The following is a 21,760-nucleotide window of genomic DNA, read 5'->3' on the forward strand; positions in this document are numbered from 1 at the left end:
AGAGAGCCGACCAATCTTTCAGATGAAATGGCCACACAACAGCCCTGGGGTCTGCTGGGTGACGAGGAGCAGATGCGACTTTGTGTTCAGCACAGGGGCCTCCTGTTGGTTGTCCCAGGTCAGTCTTGTCTGTCCCTCTAGATTCTTTCAGTGGCCTCTTTACCTGTCTCACGTCTCATCCAGCTACCTCTGGCCTATGTGGCCTCGACTGTAGCACACGCTGGGGCCAGAGTGAGGGCTCAGGCCCTCAGTGAATATCAGTGAGAGCACTGCCTGAAAAGGTGACAAGGGGCAGGAAGTTGGAGAACCGCATCATGGCAGGTTTTCTGTGACTCCCAACTGCCTTCCTGAGGAGCGTGGGGCTAGGAGTGGACTTCTCGCTCCATGGCCACACAGCGACAGTCACGTGGTCACACTGTCACATGGCCACATGGTCGCACAGCTAGCCGATGGTCCCAATCACTGAATGCCGGCTAGGCAACGGGGACAAGCCGAGAAAAGGCAGAAATAGCTCTTCTTCCTTGCGTGCTTGAGAATTGCATACCTTCCCAACTGTGTCCTCATGCTTAGACACTGCTTGGAGGAAAGTGTAACGAGGAATGAGGAACGCTGCTTTTCCATACTCTGATTTCCTTTGTGGTGACCCTGATTCTCCCATCTCCAGTCCACCCTCCCCGCTCATGGGAGAAGTACCTTCCAACCCTCAGCTCAGACCCCTCCCGCACTTGCCTTTGAAGGTCAGTGTCCCCATGCTTAGCACAGCCCTCAGTACTGTCACAGAGCACTGCCAGTCTGTCTCTTGTCCTTTCTCCCCGTGTAATTTGAGCCGTCTCGCTGCTGTTCTGTCTGGTTAGTACTCGGTCAAGTTAGCCCCTCTGTGTGGCATGCTTTTTTCCTGCCTTTTCTGTTGGAGGAAGCAGCATTCTTTCTTTAAGATTCAATAAAGATATTGCCTCTTCTGCAAAGCCCTCACCACACCTCTAAGTTGAACCCCAGTTATTCTGGTTTGCCTTTCTGGTGCTTTTCTCTGGGCCCCTGTCATACTTTGTCTGTATTTCCATGATCACACAAGCAACAATACGGTTTATAGTGTAGTTAATTGTATTTCTGTATTCCCTAATGTATCAAAAGGGCATGGACCAGGTGTTTCTTTTTTAAAAAAAGGTATTTATTAAAATATAGCTAACATACAAGATTATATTAGGTTCAGGTGTACACCATAGTTATTCAACATTTATATACCTAAAGAAGTCATCACCATGATAAGTCCAGCAACCACCTGGCTCTGTATCATGCTATCACAATATTATTGACTACATTCCTTATGCTGTACCCTACATACTATGACTACTGTGTAACAACCAATTTTTACTTAATCTCTTCCCCTTTTCACCTGCCTCCTCAACCCCCCTCCCATCTGGCAACCATCAAAATGTTCTCTGTATCTATGAGTTTGTTTCGGTTTTGTTTGTTTGTTTTGTTCTTTAGATCCCACATATAAGTGAAATCACATTGCATCTGTCTTTATCTGTCTGACACTCCACTCAGCACAATACCCTTTAAGTTCATCCATGCTGCTGCAGATGGCAAGAACCCATTACCTTCCATGGCTGAGCAATATTCCATTGTATATATATGTACCACCTCCTCTTTATCCATTCATTCATCGACAGACACCCAGGCTGCCTCCACATCTTGGCCATTGTAAACAATGCTGCAATGAACATATGGATGCACACGTCCCCTCAAAGTAGTGTTTTGGATTTCTTCAGAAAAATACCCGGAAATGGGATTACTGGGTCCTTCTTTGTCTCTTGCTATACACTAAAGTCTATTTTGTCTGGTATAAGTATTGCTACCCTAGCTTTTTTTTGTTTCATTTCCATTTTCATGAAACATCTTTTACCGTCCTTTTACTTTAAGTTTGTGTGTGTCTTTTGATCTGAAGTGATTCTCCTGTAGGCAGTATATGTAAGGGTCTTGTTTTCTTATCCATTTAGCCCCCTTATGTCTTTTGATTGGAGGGGTTAATCCATTTAAAGTAATGGCTGACATGCAGTTGTTGCCATTTTATATATATATATATATATATATATATATATATATATACACATATACATACATATATATATATATATATATATATATTTTTTTTTTTTTTTTGCTAACTCAAATTGGATTTTTTGTTATTAGTTTCAGGTGTACAAAACAATGTAATACTTATTTACAACCCTCACAAAGTGATCAGCCCCCTCCCCCAATCTACTACCCCTCTGACATTGTATATAGCTGTTACAATTCCATTTAGATTTTTGATCTTCCTCCCTTCCCCCATTCCCCATCTTATAGAAGTCCCTCTAAGATTACTTGTAACACTGGTTTGGTGGTTATTAATTCCTTTAGCGTTTTCTTTTTTGGAAAATTATCTATCTTTTGATTCTAAATGATAGCTTTGCTGGGTAATCTTGGTTGTAGGTCCTTGCTTTTCATCACTTTGACTATCCCTTCTGGTCTGCAAAGTTTCTGTGGAGAAATCAGCTGACAGTCTTATGGGAGCTCCCTTGTAGGTAACTGCTTTTCTCTTGCTGCTTTTAAGATTCCTCTGTCTTTAAACTTTGGCATTTTACTTATGATGTATCTGGTGTGGGCTTCTTTGGTTTTCACCTTGTTTGGGACTCTCTGCGCTTTCCGGGCTTGTATGTCTATTTCCTTCACCAGGTTAGGGAAGTTTTCAGTCATTATGTCTTCAAATAGGTTTTCAATTCTTTTCTCTCTCTCTTCTCCTTCTGGTACACCTATGATGTGAATGTTGTGCTTGATGTTGTCCCAGAGGCCCCCCTCCTCATGTTTTTGGATTCTTTTTTTTTTTTTTTTGCTGTTCTGATTGGGTGTTTTCTGCTACCTTATCTTATAAATTGCTGATTTGATCCTCTGCTTCCTCTAATCTACTGTTGATTCCCTCTAATGTATTAATTTTGGTTACATTTTCTATCTCCGTTTTTTTAATGTTTTGTATCTCTTTGTTGAAGTTCTCCCTAGGATCATTGCACATACTCATAACCAGTGGTTTGAACTCTGCTTCTGAGAGATTGCACGATTTTGTTTAGTTCTTTTTCTGGAGCTTTGTTCTGATCATTCATTTGGGACATGTTTCTTTGTCTCCTCATTTTGGCTTCCCTGCTGTGTGTTTGTTTCCACGTTTTAGGTAGAGCTGCTATGTCTCCCGGTCTTAGTAGAGTGGTGCCTCATATAGTAGATGTTCTGTGGGGCCATGACCAGTCTCCCTGGTCACCTGAGCTGGGTGCTCCAGGTGTGTCCCTTGTGTGTGCTCTCCTGTTGTAGTTGAGCTTTGTTTGCTGTTGGCATGACAAGGGAGGGATTGACCCCGCAGGCTGATTGGTTGTGAGGACTGGCTATGACTACAGTGGAGAAGCTGTTGTTCAAGGGCTGTCCCTACAGAGCAGGATTCACTTTAGCAGCTCTCTGGTGCCTGCCCAGTCTGCCTTTTGGGTGTGTCATTCTTGGAGGCTGCTGGGTGATGCTCTGGCTGGGTCTGAAGCTGGCCTCTTGGTGTGCCAGTTCCCAGGGCCACGGGGAGGGGCCCCACCACAGGCCAAGTTCAGCCACAACCTGTGTCCTGCCCAGGACCACCTGGCATGAGCTTCAAAGTAATCCAAATATGGCTGCCACCCTTGCTGGGCTTGGGGGTGCCTCAAGAAGCCAAGCCACATACTGAGACCAGCTGCGGTGAATACTGGGCTTGGGGCTGCTTAGCTGAGGTACAGGACACACTGAGGCCAGATGCTGCTTTGGGTTTGTGAACCTTTGAGAGATTTTAGGAAAGCTGCAGCATAAGCCAAGACAGCTATTTGTATGGAAAAGTCACTGGAAGCAGCTTGGGTCGGCATGCAAGTTGGGTGGGGTGGGGTCACAGGGCATCACCAGGGTGGGGTGAACGGTGTTAGCCAGATTGATGGAGACTAAGATATTGTGGTGCCTGTATCTGCACACTGGGAAGGGGAAGGGCTCAACAAAGCAACAATCTGTCTGGGAGAAAGCAGTCCCTCTTGCCCTCGCCCTGCAGCCAGACAACTCAGTTCCTCCCCTATGTCCCTGGCACTTTTCTAGCCTTTGCCCCAGCACTGGAGCTCAGAGTGCCAGTTGCTTCTTTTTAATGATGCCTGACACACAGCAATGGCCCTTGTGTGTGGCTGGTGCTCCATTGATGCTCGTTGGATTGAAATGAATTAAACACTGTGATTTCTTTCTATGCTTCATTAAACATACAGGTTCGGACCTTGCTGTATCTTCACTTGTATGGTCAGTGTATACATAGGAGTCTTCTGGAAGGCAGAATCTTTGTCTTCTGTTCCCAGGCTGAATTGGACAGTGATGTGTCATCCCTGGTGTGTCCAGCCCGAGGGAGACCCAGCTGGGTGTGGAAAGAAAGATAGTACAGTGGTGAGAACCCAGCCACAGGTGTCTGGAGACCTGGGTCTTGCTCTTTCTCAGCCTCCAGAGAGGTGCTGGCTTTTGTTCTCTTCGTCCATGACATGATGAGCTTGACTTAGCTGTCTGCCATGTCTCTTCCGATTCTGTATCTCCAAAGTTTAGGGTTTAGATTTTGCAGCTTCACTTCTGAGTGGTGTGTGCCTGGTCCATGGTGCTGCTGTGCACACAAAATGGTGCGGTGAGCTATTTGGCTCCTGCATGTATAGCTGGGAGGAGAGCTCCCTGGGCTTTCCCTCTGGTCTGTACCTGATGCAAGCGAGGGGAAGAGGGAGTGTGATGTCCATGCTCCTCTGTGTCCAGGGACCATGTTCTCACTGGGCCTGTGGTGACTACACCTGGGGATGGGGAGTAACCAAATATCACATTTCATTATGATGAGACTCAGAGAAGGAAAGGAAAGAAACAGGTGATAATTCTAAATCTATTAGTAAACTAAGAATTGTAGCTTAAAGAATTTTTACTTGTGAAGTTGTGTGAAACTCAGGAAACTAAAGTGGAGAAGGTGTGCTTCTCAACATTGAGGAAACCTTGAAAAGACCTATCTTATTAAGAAAGAAGGTATATAGGAGATCTGGAGAAATAGCAGTTGCTTGTATAAAGTAAATGAATGTGTAACTGTAGCAAAAATTGTTTTAAAATGTGTTTTGGAAATGGGGATTATTTCTTTTTTCATCTATGTAGTTCTTTTGTTTCCAGGTTTACTTTGGGAATAGAGCTAAAAGGTTGGATGTGAATGAAGTAATATTTCTTCAGAAAAATATATGTATAGGATTCTGATGTCCTATTAGAAAATGGAAGTAGGAAAAACTGTATCGCTAATGTGTATCATGATGTGATTTAATGAAAACCTGAATAATTCTAGCTCTGGGGTGGAGTTTAATTATTGTATCATGTGTTAATTCATCCATGCATCCATTAATTCTTTCACTCATTCATTTACAAACATTTATACCTACTTTGTGCCGAGTACTGCGCTAAGTAGAAAACAATGCAACAAATACCTCAAAATCTGGTAGGAGAAATATACTTATAAATAATTCAGTGTAATGTAAAATGCACTATGTTAGAGGAATGCAGGAATGTCTTGGAGGCCTAGAACAGTGTTTAAATAACTGCTTGGGCAAATTGGATGGTAACATTTAAACTGGGCCTTGAGGGATGAATAGGAGTCTAGGGAAAGGAAGGGCAGACAACTTAGGGCACATAAGCCTTCAAATGTAAAGATTAGGGTATCCTGCTTGGGTGAAGTTTGGCAGGGTGTTAGACCTGTCTCTCTCTATCTATCTTTCTGTCTCTCTGTCTCCCTCTCGCTCATGCACACACACGTGCATACTTGGCTAGAGGATTAAAGTATTAGTTTATATTTGTCACTTTTGTTCTTATCAAAGGGACTCTAAGTGAGGCTCAGTTACTTTTAGAGTGTTAATCTAAATTATCTGAGGGTTATCAAGGTACTTCAAAACATCAAGAATAATTAACTATGATAAATGTCTCACTAAAAATGAATGCAATGAAAAAATTAATTTCCTTCAAAAAGCTTGCATTTGAGGATAGATATTTGACCCTTTCATCAATACAAAGCACTATCACTAAAATTGTGATCATATAGGTAAGTAGAGCATGGAATCTGCAAAATTGACACAAAAGGACAACATGCAGATTTCTGGTTTGTATCTCTTTTATAGCAGTCACTTCATTCTGCCCAGAATTTTAATTCATGTTGGTCTTACCCAGTAGATTATGTTTTTTGGAGTCTGAGTCTCTGTCTTTATATTTCTGTTTCTTGGAGGCCCAATATTGCATGTCTGTGCAGTTGGCATATGGTGTTTGGGGACCCAGCTACTCAGCCTGGCAGACCCCGTACATGCCATCCTGCAGTATTTGAGTTTCATGCATTGATACAGTACTTCGTATGTGGATGTCAGCTTACAACATCCCATGTTTCCACAAGGGTTATCCCATTTAACTATTGAAACTGAAAGTGAGAGAGCTTGCGTGACTAGCTCAGAGGCCCAGAGGCCCAGAACTTGTAGGTGGCAGAGTGGGGACTCAAGCTGGGCCCTGCAGGAACCCAGCTGTCATCCTGAGAGAGACGCTTGTGACACAGGCATTTATTAGTGGATTTGGTGGTTACATTTCCAGAGACGCAGTAAGGCCTGTTTATGTGAATCCAAGTAATCAATGACCAAGGTGTGGTGGGTTTTGACTGCAATTCCAATATGTATAAACTTAAAAAAATCCATTCGTTGAGGCAGCTGTCTCTGTGGATAGAGGTACATGAGCCTACAAGCTCCTTGAGTGATGTTTCCATAGTATGGGGAGACCCTGTAGATCCAGCTGTCCCAGACTGAAGGAATGTATTGACCTGACCTCTTTAAGAAGAAAATGTAAAGTATATCAGGTCCTTAGAACCACATGTTGACTTAAATGCTTTCATTATGTTATTTGCATATGTACAAACACAAACTCCTTATGCCTCTCTGGCAATTGCAATTCAAAACATATTTACTATGTTAAAATCCACACTAAATTATAAGACCAGTAAAAGCCACACTGGCTTGATAGGTTTACTGAGGTGGCTTGCTGTTATCTCACTGAGGCTAAGACACTGCTTTACGTTGGGGTGGCCCTCAAGCTGGCCCAGCCTGCCTTGAGCTCACTACACCTATTGTCCAGGGCCCCTCTGGAAGATGTTCTCCCCACGTCATCCTGTTGGAGTGACTGGGAGACTGAATAACATTCCATTATGTTGTCACCAAAGCACACCTGCACTCCTGGCTGGTTGGCAGAACAGGCTTGAAATGATCATTTGTTAATAGCTTTTTTATGAAATGAGAAGACAAAGTGAAAACGTTCCTGTAGAAAACCTGTAGCCCCCATGTTAGATCCTTTGTCTCCCTGGGATCTGCAGATGCCAGTTTGGAAAACACCTCGGTGGGTGTGAAAAGCCTTAAGAGGGGGTCAGTGGTGTATGGGGGCAGGCAGCTCGACCCTGGTGGTTCATGGGAGGCCTTCGTGTCTCCATCAGGCATGCTGCAGTGGCCACTGGGAGCAACTTTTGAACAGGCAGAATAAGCTTGTGCGTTTATGGAACAGGACAGCATAACAAGCAGCAAGTACAACCAGACTTAGCCGTTTGTTGTGCTGTGTGTCTGCTCAGATGACTTTGATGGTGGACATTCAGGCATGTCCTGTATGCAGAGTCTCCAAAGAATGTAATTCATACGAAGGAAATGCAAAGGATCGTTTGGTTAGTAATCTACTCAATAGCAGGCATCCTTGGAATGGTTGGTTTTCTGCAGATTCGGGGAACGAGAGCACCGCTTATGCTGCAGAGGCACATTGCCAGTTTTCAAAGGATCAGGTACTAGCTTGGATGACAAAGAGGGCAGCACCTAGAGAGCACCTTCTACCATACTATTTGATTTAGTCCATGCAGTGTCCTTATTTAGAGATGAGGACAGTGAGTGTTTACTCACTGTCTTACTCATGGTCACCCAGATAACAAGTGACAAACTATGATTTGAATGTAGGTGAATTAGCAAACCATGCTGAACACCCATGTATAAGAATGGCCATCCATTTTTGTGAATAAAACAATATTGTTTTTGGCCAGAATGAGCCATGCATAGAGCAGAATTTAGTATTTCCTTCCCAGATACGATTTTGAGACAATTTTTTTTTTCTTTCTAGTGGCCTAGTTTTCACTTAGTAGTCTGTTTAGCAGTCCTTAGCATCTATGCTGCTGGCCATTAGTTAGTGAGTGGAAGATCATCTTTTTAAAAATGTATCCATTTATTTAACTTTAGTTAAGTATATACTCTTTAGCTGCATTTACTGATTGTCTGAGGCATGTTTGAAATGTCCGAGTCAGTAATGGCCAAAGGCACATGACATAGGTCTGGAGAGCTCACAGGCTCTGCAGAGGATTTAGTTTTCATAGGTTGTGCCCGTTTGGCAGCAGGAGGGTGTTCTGGGTACCAGGTCTCAAGCTCAGAGGTGGCCTTTCTTCAGGCTCAGGAGTTCCGGAGCAGGACCTTCCTCCTGACGGGCGTGGCTTTCACGCACAATCCTGATGCCCCTCTCCTCCAGCGCTGGGTTTTGTCACACCTCCTGCCCCACACTGCAGAGTGTTTGGAGCCCACTGCCAGAGAAGTCTCATGAGCAGAGCTTGAGAGAGCGGCACTTACCACCCACAACTGTTTCTTGTGGTGGAACCCCGATGGGCACTTAGTTCTTCAGTGACCTTAGTAGAATTCCATGTCATAAAGGGGGGGACACTGTTAAGGTGGGGACGTGGTCACTTTTGTTTCCCGTGGAATGCCAGTCCTTCAAACAGTAGCTTGCATGCAGTTGTCACTTAATAAATATTGAATGTGTGACTGTATTGTCAATGGGGTCCCAAATCACCTGTTTTGTTTTTTCTATAAAAGGAAGACCAGGCAGACCCTGGCTTACAAGCACCTAATTTCTGAATAGGTGTTTGAGGCTGGAAGCATGGACGTGGAGATCAGAATGGTCCGACTATTTGGAGTAGAAGGCTCCCTTTCTGATTAAAGGTGTCAGGGAGCCCCACCTGATAGTGATTGTACTTGTGTCTTTTGATTAAAAAAATACATTATGGCAAAAACTGTGAATTCATCAGTGTTTTACAGAGCAGCTCATCTATACATTTGAGAAGAGCAGCTTGTGTGTGCGGCAGTATTTCATTTGTAAAGTACTGAGCGCATGGACTCGGGTTTCCTAGTCCTGTGCCTCACTGTGCCTACGAAACCCAGTGCATCTGTCAGTTGGGAACGTGAGGACAAGCAGTTGGAAACAGTGTTCAGGACAATAAAAGCACCAAGACCCTGTTTCTAAGCTCTCCCACTCTTTCTGCCCCTCCCGGAGTTCCCGTGACCACGTTTCCTTGCTGTTCCTTCACCTCACCTCTCCAGTGTTGTCCCCTTTTCTCGAGTGGACTGCTGGTCACGCAGAACCCTGCTTGCTCCTCGGCGGAGGCCTGTTTCAGTCACAGAGCTTCTTGCTGCTCTTAAGTCCATCAGTCTTCCTGAGTTCCTCCAATGAGAGCTGTGGCAGCCACGTGCAGACCTGCCACGTGCTCTCCACCTGTCACTCTTCCGTCCACTCACTTGCATGCTCACACTTGCTCTCCTGCTCTCACAAGGTCAACAGGCATCACTGAAACCACCTCCTGCTCACATGTGCCAGGTGCTTTAGTGCTAGAGATATGGTTGATCTCATTATTTGCAGGTCTACTTGCTAAAATTTGTTTGTAATTCCCCACGGTACTTCCGTGGTCCTTTACAGACACACAGAGAAGCAAAGTGTGAGTCGTCAGAGGGGCATGATCTAATTTTACTTTTGAGGTCTGACCAGGCGATACTGCCTTGTTCCAACTCACACTGTAAACAGGTGTCCTTTTTGGGATCTGTGTAGTGCCAGTTTTTTCTTTTTTTTTCCCCTTCACATTTTTGTGCTTTTTGTTGGTGGTTTTGCAGTTTAAAATGCCCCCAAGCATTGGACTGCATGCTGTCTGGTGCCCCTGAGTCAGGAAAGCTGTGATGTCCCCTTGTGGAGCAAACATGCGTGTTAGGTGCATTCCGTTCAGCGACGTTGGCTGTGAGTTCCTTGGTGATGAATCAACAACATTAACTTAAATAGAAGCACACGTAAAACAGAGTTGTGTACTGAGTGTTTGACCAAAGCATTATGGCTAGTGGCTGGCGGGAGCCTCACCCTGTGTTTCCCTCAGCAGCAATGGTTCCATGTTCCCTAACTCAGTGTTCCTGGGGACCCTACAGAGCAGAACTGCCACGAATAATGAGATTAGCTGATGCACAAATGCAAATGGCACCTCCTCTTGTGGGTGATCTTAAAACTGATTCAAAAAGAACTTGCAACTTTGTTGGGGAGTCAGTATGCAAACCAAGAATTATCATTTGGTGTGATAAATGTTATAATGGCATTATATACAAAAAGGGCTTGGCGAGCTTGGAGGAGGGAGCTTGATTCTAGGGGTGGAAGGGAATATCAGCATCATTCACAGAGGGGGGTGGAGAAGAGTAGGCGGGTGTTCTCAGAGAAGAAAGCTCGTGTGAAGGCAGCTTTGCTCCAGGGTTTGGAAACATGGGGCTGCTACCTGTCTCCTGATTCTGTTATCTTTACTTCTGCCTCCCTGCCACAGCCCTGCCTGTGCTTCTGTTTTCCCAGCTGCTGCAGGAGGCTACACTGCTGACATTGGGAGGGTTCTCGCCTGTCATTATCATTAGCCTTCAAGGATGGTACTGCTAAGTTGCTCTGTGTCCTGGCCTGGGAGTCGCCCTTGAGCCCCACTGGAGCTGCAGTAGTCACTTACTGCACTGGGGGCAGCTTCTGCAATGGCCTGGCCACCTCATCCTCCCACTCTCCCCATGTCAGGGACTGACTTGTACTTGTGCAAAGACATTATTTGTCAGTCTGTTGACATGGTGGCCTCAACAGCATCTCAGCAGGCACTGAGAAAAATGATTGCATTCCTGACACCCCTGCTGCAGAGGGCTCCTCCAAGGACTGAAAGGTTACAGCATGAAGTGGGAGAGACACACACAGAGTTGTCTTCCTTTGTCCTCTTGTAAATGCTTCAAATCCTGACATTAGTTGATCTCCTCCTTTTTTAATCTGTTTTTTTTTTGTAGTGTTGTAATTCTTCATTGAACTCTCCCATGTGATTTGCTTTTCCTTTGTGATGAAGTGCTCAAAGCTCAATTCAGTATTCCAAGAAGAGACTTGCCAATGTCATGACAAAGACACCCCTCTCTCTGGTGCATTTTGTGTTTGCCTGGCTTTGGCATTGAGCAAGGTTTGCCTATTTAGCTGACACGTTGCACTGTGCATTCTCAATAGTTGCTGTCTACTTACAGTTCTAGATTTCTTTGTATTCTCTAGGTCCTTCTTTTCCTTCCTTCCCTACATCCATCCACCTACATATCCATCCATCCATCCATCCATCCATCCATCCATCCATCCATCCATCCAGGCAGCCAGCCAGCCATCCACCCATCTACCCATCAATCCATCCATCCACACACACATCCATCCCATCATTCATACATTCTTCATCCATTTATCATCCATCCCATCCGTCTATCCATCCATTTCATCTTTCCATTAATCCCGTCCTATTCATTCATCCATCTATCAATCCATGCATGTATTCACCCAACCACCCACCCATCCATCTTATCCATCCATCCCTCCCATTCCATCCAGTCATTATCCACCTCATCTCATCTCATCTCATCCCATCCCATCCCATCCATTCATCCATCTATCTCATCCATCCATCCATCCATCCATCCATCCATCCATCCATCCATCCCATCCATCCATCCATCCATCCATCCCATCCATCCATCCCATCCATCCATCCATCCATCCATCCATCCACCTATTTGCCATATGAATTGTGTGGTTCAGATAGTTTTCTCTCGGTTGTATTAACTTGGTTTTTATTGTTTTTCCTTCTCTCTCTTTCAAGTTAATTTTCAGTTTGATGTGTTTTGATGGAGTAGTCAAGTCTAACTTGACTGTACTTGCCTTCTGAACAGGTTGAATTTGGAATTAAAGCATGGAGTAGTGGAAACACAGGGCTTAGAATCCCAGCTCTGTTGCCTATTATCTATGCGACCTTGGACAGTCTACTCAAACTTGCTGAGCTGTGACTATGAGACAGGGCTGACGAAGCCGCATCACAGTGTTACCATGAAGATTAAAGAAAGTGGTGCCTGTAAATTGAGCAGCACAGTGCTTGGCTCACTGTGGCTGCTCAGTAACAGCTGTTCCCTTAGTGTTCTTGTGTGGCAATGATGGGAGTGCTGTCCTGTGCAACTTCCGATACTCTTACGGGGTGGGAGAGGCACAGAGATTATGTTTCCTGCAAGTTTGAATTCTGAGACAAAGATTTATGAAATAGTCTATAAAAATAAAAAATTTCCTTCTGGTCAAAATATCGCATCCCTTGAGTTATATTTTAAGGTGTTAACCATAAAGCCCACTTATCAACATTAATTTTATTTATTTTAAGTTAAGTTTATTGGGGTAACATTGGTTAATAACATTTCAGGTATACAACTTATTATATGACCTCTGTACACTGTATCATGTGCTCTCCACTGGAAGTCCAGTCTCCTTCTATTACCATGTCTTTGACTCCCTTAACCCTTGTGGGGCAGCTCATGATGTAGGGTTTGTTGGTCAGGTTCATTAATGGGCCATGTTTATGGAAGCCAACACTGGGAAGAAGACAGTGGCAGGCCCTGAGACACAAGGAAGTAGTAGGCAAGACACTTTCCAGGAGGGGATCGCCCTAATGGTCTCCCAGGGACGAGAGAGAAGGGGTGCCTTGTGCCAAAATCTTCTTCTCTGCCCTTCTTTCTTCCTGGAAGAAGCGCCCTCATTTCTTTGGCTGCATTCTGACCAGTGGCCCCACCCCTTCTGCTGTGGTGATGGTTGCAGCACATTTTATTTGGTATCTTTCCCTGTTTTCCAATTCCACTGCAGTTTCTTTCTCCATTTCCTGTTCAACGTGTCCTGGAGTTATTGTGGATAGCTCTGCTTTCCACATTTTCATGTTCCAAGACTGAATCACTGGAATCTAAAAATGAAAGAGACCTTAGAAATTTCTTCGTCCAATTCCCTCATTTTCCAGAGAAGGAAATTGAGGCCCAGCGTAGTTAATCAGCCCACCCTCAGTGACCAGGTTGTGTGTGTGTGTGTGTGTGTGTGTGTGTGTGTGTGTGTGTGTGTGTGTAGTTTGGCCTCCTTTAGCAAAGGAAATTCTGGGAGTTTTCTAGTTCTTTAAAAATTGTTTTAGGGCTTATGCTGTCTTTATATTTGTTAATTTTTCAGTTTCTCTAATCATATTTCCACAAACTAAGTCCTGAATTTGACCTACTTTGTCTATTATAGAAAAAAAATCCTTGGTACGTTTTTCTTTTTCTATTTCACCCCATATATATATATATATATATATATATATATATATATATATATATACACACACACACACATATACACACACAATATATATGATGATTATCATGGGAACAAAGTAGTTGGATTCAACTGTCTTTGTATAATATCCTTTTTTTGATTCCTTATTTCCTTAACGTCGCCTGTCAGCCTTTTAACTTCCCACGTTTCCTCCATTGTCATCCTGATTCTTCAGAGGCATCCGACTCAGTTTTTACATAGAGTAATACTTAGTTTGACAGTTTTTCATTTTTTGCATATCTTTGGTGTGCATTTTAAGTGGTCACTGGATGACATACTACTCTTATCAGATAATTGTCTATGGTAAGATATGTTACATGTGATTTCTTTCTAATTTGGTGTTCTAAGATCCCAAAAGAAATTTTGTAAATTTTTCCTGTAGGGTTCTTTGTGGAAGAATGAAGTGTTCATCGTCTACACATTGACACAAGCGAAACTAGTTCTTAAAGTAAATATTGAACTTCCAAATTTGAATTCTCTTATATCTTGAGTAAGGTTATTTTTCATTGTGGGACTCTCTGAAAATGAATCTTAAGTTTATGAACTCATGTGATATGCTCAGCATATGCCCATGTCTGAAGGCAGCTTCTTAGGAAGGCCCCTAAGTTGTCTGGCCAGGCCGGTGGTACATCTGGCAGGTTTTGTCTTTGGCAGCGTTGGTGCCCCAAGGCTGGAGAGGTCTGTGTATGCCCCTAGGTTCAGACTGGGCCCTGACCTTGAGTCCCCATTTAGCAGCTTCTGTACCTAAGTGAGCAGCTTCTGTAGGGAAGGTGTTTTCTGTTTTGTTTTATTTTGTTTTGTTTCTGTTGTTGTTGTTATTTGCTTGGTTAGTTGTTTGCTTTGGTGGAGGAGGAGCGGAGACAATAGTAATTCTTAATTTTCTATATTTTTTGATGTAACAAAAAGAAAATTTTTCTGCCTACTTGCTTCACTTTGTTTTCCTTGGTCAGACACAACTGACTGAGTTGTCCCCACAGTTCTGGTGACAATCCTTAGTGGGCCCATCTGGGATAGTGGGAGTTGTAAAGTGGTTTTGAGAGGTGGGGCTGAAGGTGAGCTGAACTTAGGGCACAAGGCGGTTTGGATCTGAACTGGAGCTTCTAATAAAACAGGAAATAGTGCCGCCCGCCTGTGCTCTGCGTGTGTGTTGCTTTCTATCTACTTGGGGACTTCTCCCAGGAGAGAAGAGTTAAAAGCTCTGGCTTCTTATTAATGGCCCTTTAGTCATTATATTTAATCACCCTGATCCTTGCAACAACTCCCATTAAGACTTTACTGCTAGATTATTAATGAGGAAGAGAACACATGTTCGAATAATTGTGGTTAAGGGAGGTTTAAACGCCATGACTGTAATAAGCGGTGGATGTGAGAACGACTGATGACATCAAATCATTAACTTACAATGCGTTCGGAACTCTGCAGTCCTGTCAGGTTCTGTGCAGCTCTGACTCGGGCTGATGTGTCGTGGTAGTTCCTGAAACAGCTGAAGCAAGCCCTTGAGTTGAAGTCAGTGCGACCGTTTCAATATGGTTAAAGCTATGTATTTGCATATATGAGCAAATATGGAAATCATGTTTGAAAATAGCAACATGATATAAGTTTATACGCTTTCAATGAGTACCACTGAGTCTCGAATTTTGAAGAATTCTGATTTCAGTTTTTAAATAGTTATCGATATGAATTGGGCATATTGAATTGAGCTCATGTGGATTACACATTTTCCAATTAGCTAATATTTTAAATTAGTGTCCGTGTGAGTCTTACAACATTTCTAAACATGCTCTGGGGTGTACTATAATTTTCACATTATTATCTCATACTTTACTTTTAATAGGATTGGTAACAGTTTTGAAGTTTTAATTTCAATTTTTTCCCACTGCTCAGAGTTTGATGATATAAAGTGAAAAGGGGTTTCCATAGTTGCTAACGTTCGCCAGATTTTGTTCCAAACCATAGGCTTTAGTAGACTTTTGAATTAAATCCACATTCTCCACCCAAGCCTAGTGGTATACTCCAACAGTTCAAAGATAGGTATGCTATAAACAGCTATAGTTAAATAATCTAAAACAAAAATTAAAACGTGGAAATACAATAAAACACGAATTGATCACTTTATAGTGGAATACTCTATAAACTGTCTGCATTGGAAACGTGTGGTGAGTTTTAAAACATCTGAGTTCTACAATTCTAAAGTGTATATAGTTCATGTGAAGGCAGAAACTGTTTTTTCTCCTCTGCATATATGTAAGAATTAAAGGTTAATATATTTTCTGTGGTCCCAATTTGCTTTAATTTATTTTTAATTTAGAAAAATCACTTTGGAGTACACATACATACCATAAATAAATCCACCTCATCTAAAAATTTCAACACTAGGTACCACAGCATGATTAAAGAGATTATTTACTTTGTAAATCTTGTACTTTATCGATCTGTGTAAAACAAAAACCACATATTAACATATCCCAAATAAGAAGAAATTATTTAAAAGCATATACCTGGTATAGAAAAGTAACAGGGTCTTTAATTTTTAATGATTGTTAACATTTTTAAGGTATATAAGCTTATCTGAGTGGCCTTATACCCATTGTGTAATAATTACAGGAGCTGAACGATCCCAGTTGTTTTGCAATGTAATGTCTGTAGCAATCTCATTTAATTTGTTAACTGAAGTTACAACCCTCCCATGTATGAGGCAGTTGACCTCTTAACAATCACAAAAATGCCAACATTAGATTATACTGTTTTATATGAAATAATTCACTTTATTTTTTGGGTTGCCTAGAAAGTTATATGTGTGTAAACGATGATAAAATAGCCTGCTAGGGGAAATAGTGTTTACTGAGCAGTGAAAAGACTAGTTCAATTTCTTAGCTTGTTCAACTTTTTTTTAAAAAGTTTTTTTTTAATATACTGAAAAAAACCCCTAAAACATATAAAATGAGAATCTTTCTTAAATACTGAAAATGAATGTGTTTCATTGTTAGATTGCAATATACCTACCACTGTAGGATTTTGTTCATTATCTGTTTTTTTTCCATCTCCACACATTGCTCTTGCAAAATGGTGTTTTAAAAGTCTACCTTTTGAGGCAAAGAAGGAAGGAAGCATGAGTGAGTGTTAGGTGAGGGGTGCTGCGCCCCAACCTGTCTCCTGCGCAGCCCCCCAGTGCCAAGCTTTCGGGAAGCAGTGTCAGAAGTCTCCAGGGACAGAAGACCCAGTGAGTTTGGAGGCATCATGTTGCTTAGTGAAGAAAAAGGGAAGGGCTAGCGTCTCAGTGTGTCTCAGTAGGGGCCCCAGAAACTTCTAGTGACTTCATTACCATATGAGTTCCTGTGACCTAGATGGGTAGTGGTGGTGGGGGGCAAATCATTTCCAACCTGGGTCTCCCTGTCCCACGTTTTTGACAGGCAAAGTTGCACTGGCTGTTTTCTAAGGGCCTGTCCAATCCTGATAGGCTGTGCTGTATACAAGCTGTCTAGAGCATCCTGGGACGCCCGGTGGTGTTCTGCGTGCATGTTTGTCTCCAGATGCTTCTTTCTCATCTGCTCTATGGATGGGGACGTTAATAAGCCTTGGGATACCCATGGCCAGCGAGGGGCCACACTGGGGTTCGTGTGGGCCTCGGTTTCCAGAGACCCAGTCCTCACCACTGTACATAGCAGCCGTCTCCTGCTGTGGTCACCTGTGTGTGTCTTGAATCCAAGACAGGCCACTGTCCTCTAGGTGTGACATGTATACAAACCAAATACAAGCTTATGTACAACTCATGTTCCAACAGGAGGAGGAAGCAGGCTGTTTTTCAAGGGAAGAGTCAGCTTATACTATTTCCTGCTGAGAAAAGAAAGCTCAATTCGAATTCATTTTTCATGTCCTTTGTAGAACTAAAGGTTCAGTATACAACCCCGTACTTCGGTCCATTTCATTAAGTTAAGAAAACAGTGAACAACATTTGTTTAGAAAATTTACTTGATCACCGCAAACCAGCCATTTTTAGCCAAGAATAATGTTGCCTGTGAGGACAATATTTATTCTACATATGGATGTAAAGACCAAACAGCCATTAGTATCTTTAACACACCATTTTATTTCGCCAGTTTTAACAGAGGTGAAAGGGAGTCACCGTCAGGAGAATCTCCCCCGCTCAGAGGACGCAAAGGCGGCGGCTCGGAAGAGGGCGCCTCTGGGTTCACGTGTAGCAGAGGTGAAGGGAGCCTCTCCACTGGGCACCCCTCCTGCTGGGGGACGCTTCTGCTGGCACCCCACATGGAGTTGTGCCATGGAGGGCAGCACGGACAACTTCTCTTGGCCCCATACGCCCAGCCTCAGCAGTCCGGGCTGCCTGTCATTTCAGTCCTTGTCAGATGCATTGTTTTTAATTTTTGTTTTTCCATTTCTACTCCCTTAGTAAAAAGTTGTCTAATGAGATAATGTTTTGTTACAAAGCCACTCAGTGCTTTCTGATCACCTGGGCGGGCAGCTGTCCGGAAATGCAGGCCCTTGTGATCTCTGGAGTGGGTTGGAAGCCTTCAGTTAATGAAACAAGAGATGGGGAGAAGCTGGTCTTACGTTGGGCGATAGATTTCGCCCAACGCTCCCCCTTTCTCTCCTCCTTTGCTCTCCTGCAGTTGGAGAGGATGGATTCTGCTAACTGGTGTTTGTGAACTCAGTGTCCTAAGTTGAGTCCTCAGGTGTGTGCATGTAAAACGGACGGCTGTGTTTTGGCAGCGTATAGTTTGCTATCTGTCCTCTGGGCCTGAATGACAGAAATGGAAGCACGTCAAATGCCCTGATCTGTTCTGTGTTTTCACTGTGTGTGGACATATGTTTGTTACTCTGTTTTCTTATTTATGTAAGGTGCCAGGTGGGCATGAGCAGGGGGGAAAGTTATTTTAGGGTTTATTTTTTAAAAGTCCCACCTAGGAAGCGGCAGTGGAGTGGTGAGAAGCACGCAGAAGAAGCCAGTCAGTCTGTTGCCTCCTCTCAGGGACCAGCAGCCCCAGGCAGTGGGGCCGCGTGGGACTCAGGGCGGGGAGAAGCACCACATTTATGACAGTGTGGAACCTCTTTGCTTTGGGAATGTAGGAATGACTTCAGCTTTTCTTTAGGTATGTGTGTGCCTGAGAATGTGGCTTGTTAAGTTGCGGGGCAGGCGGGGGTCGGGGGAGCCCTTCCATTGATGTTCAGGGAAATGGGAGGGCTAGAATATTTGTTTTTACTTCTCTGTGCTCAGGGAGACTCACTCAGTCACGACAGAAGGCATTATGTCCTAAAATGTGGACCGAGATGACCTGCAGCAGAATTCCCCCAAAGGCCTGTTACAAATACATATTTTTAGACTTTTTGGATCAGAATTTTAAAGGATTGGGGATTGGAAGTCTGCATTTAAAGGAAGCATCGGAGGTGATGCTTGTGTACACTGACGTTCAAAAACCCTGCCTGTAGAGTAGGATGCTAATGCCATTGCTCAAAGGGCAGAGGACGCCTGACAATCACTTATTATGTTGCCGATGCTGGTCTATATAGTAAGTACTTTATGAAAAATATATAAAAAGTGAAGTAGTTATCTGAACCTTGGCTTCAGCCAGGGCTCCCCCCGCCAGGATGGTCACCATCCTAAGTGTTAGGGTAAATATGAGGACAACTCACCCAGTTAGGTGTCCTTTGCCAGTTTCACTCATTCTGATTATTGGCCTGCAGAAAAGTCTAACACGAAAACATTTGGAATCTTTTGTGCTTTAGTCATTCTGAACAAAAAATTAGAATGTGTTACATTTATAGAGTTAACTGCATTATTCACTATGCTGTACCATGTTTCCCCGAAAATAAGACCTAGCCGGACAATCAGCTCTAATGTGTCTTCTGGAGCAAAAATTAATGTAAGACCTGGTCTTATTTTAATATAATATAAGACTGGGTATAATATAATATAATACCCTATCTTATTTTACTATAAGACCAGGTATAATATAATATAACATAACATAATATAATATAAGACAAGGTCTTATATTAATTTTGCTCCTAAAGACGCATTAGAGCTGATTGGCTAGGTCTTATTTTTGGGGAAATACGGTACTTTACATCCCATGACATGTATATATACTTAGCATTTTGAAGCTTACTAAATGCCATCACAGATACTAATTTTTTTAATTTTATTTTTATATTAATATATATATATACACATCTATATATGTGTATATATATTTGTGTATATATATATATATAAAATAGTTGAGATTCAATATTATTCTACATTAGCTTCAGGTGTACAGCGCAGTGTTCAGGCATCTATACAATCTATGAAATTGTAATAGCTATGTACAGTGTCAGAGGGGTAGTAGGCTTGGGGGGGACAGTTATCACTTTGTGAGGGGTGTAAATGTCTAATAATTATGTTGTTTTGTACACCTGAAACTAATATAAAAATAAAATAAAATAAATTAATATCTGTGATGGCATTTAGTAAGCTGCAAAATGCTAAATAAATATTAGGTACTGAAAAAAAAATTACAGAGTTAAGCAGTGTTTGCAAAATGTGTTAAAACGGGTTAAAATCTATTTTATTGCCAGTGTAGCAATTGAGTATTGCTTCAAATACAAAAAATAGCTAATTTTGTAAAATATTTATTTGCTTCTTTTTTTTTTTTAACAGGAAAAACTAACTCAAGAGTGTGTATTCAGAGAACAGTTTGAAGAAAACTGGTATAATACCTACTCTTCAAATCTGTATAAACACGTGGACACTGGAAGGCGATACTATGTTGCGTTAAATAAAGACGGGACCCCAAGAGAAGGAACGAGGACTAAACGGCACCAGAAATTCACACATTTTTTACCTAGACCAGTGGACCCTGACAAAGTACCTGAACTATATAAGGATATTCTAAGCCAAAGTTGACAAAGACAATTTCTTCACTTGAGCCCTTAAAAAAGTAACCACTATAAAGGTTCCATGCGGTGGGTTCTTATTGATTAGCTGTGTCATCACATCAGCTCCACTGTTGCCAAACTTTGTCGCATGCATAACGTAGGATGGAGGCTTGGATGGGAACACGCTGATTTTATTCTGCACTTATGGGCCTGCCCTTTGGGAGGCTGGCCTGTACTCATTGGCTTGATTTATTGTGAGAAGAGGAGACTGAGAGCGGGGGTGTGAGTGTGTGAGTGGATGAGCCGCAGGGAAATTGAAGAGAGGAGGACACAGAGAGGACGACGGCCTGATGCATGCTGGGGAATAGACACGCTTTCACATGTCCGATCAGTTGTCCTTCACCCTATGTCAGCACAGCTGCCACACTTTGACTCATCAGGACCTTGGCTGGTGCCCGGCAAGGGTACGCTGCATTTTCAAAGGCATGGAGGGTGCAGTCTCACTTAAGAGACATTTTCAGTTAATTCTCACTGGTGCCATCCCAGTGAATTTAAAGCAAAGACCTCTTAGTGTAAAAAAAAAAAAAAAAAAAAAGAAAAGAAAAAACGAAAAAAAGGAAAAAAAAGTTAAATTTATTTATAGAAATTCCAAAGGCAACATTTTATTTATTTTATATATTTATTTATTATATAGAGTTTATTTTTAATGAAATATGTACAGGCCAGATAGGCATTTTGGAAGCTTTAGGCTCTGTAAGCATTAAATGGCAAAGTCTGCTACCAACCTGTGGTAAATTCATGCAAGTAAATATAACTTTGCATGGACATGAGAAATTCTAATGACCCTCTAACGTGCAGAAGGCGACAATCTTTCTTGTGCCCATATTATTGTAAACTTATGCACATCATTCATGACACCGAGTATTCACTCTTCAGACTGCTTGTTTCATAGCTTATCCCAGAGGATTAAAGACAAACCGGGTCTCAAACTTTTATTCTGTGTCTGTACTATTTCCTCTCTCTTAAGTGACTTACGCCATCATTGTAACTTCATAGTTGGAAAACGTAAGCGTTGGTGTATATCCTACTTTAAATCTATCGCAAAATATACCAAAGCCAAGCAGTAGCCATGCTTTTATTTTAGTTGCTCGCCAGAACAACAGGACGAACATCAAACATTGTACTGATTTAGAATTCTCAAAAAGGAAAAAGAAAAAAAGCTTACATAGCAGATTGTTTTTTTAAGAGACAAGAATCAGATTAGTAGGATCATTCTTGTAAACTTTTTATTTGTGCATTTGGTTATCAAATATGAAATTATGCAAGTACCGTAGGGGTC

At 42.4% G+C, this 21,760-nt stretch overlaps 1 protein-coding gene across 1 annotated transcript in view; it reads left to right on the top strand.

Moving 5' to 3' along the window:
- FGF9 (fibroblast growth factor 9) overlaps nt 1-21,037 on the top strand; it is a 32,451-nt gene extending 11,414 nt beyond the window's left edge. The window contains exon 3 of the mRNA XM_033105094.1: nt 20,204-21,037. Coding sequence (XP_032960985.1) covers nt 20,204-20,449 — 246 coding nt within the window. The 3' untranslated portion in view covers nt 20,450-21,037. The remainder of the gene's footprint in view (nt 1-20,203) is intronic.
- Nucleotides 21,038-21,760: the final 723 nt, after the last annotated feature.

Source organism: Rhinolophus ferrumequinum, chromosome 4 (assembly GCF_004115265.2).
Source record: "Rhinolophus ferrumequinum isolate MPI-CBG mRhiFer1 chromosome 4, mRhiFer1_v1.p, whole genome shotgun sequence".
Lineage (NCBI taxonomy): Eukaryota > Metazoa > Chordata > Mammalia > Chiroptera > Rhinolophidae > Rhinolophus > Rhinolophus ferrumequinum.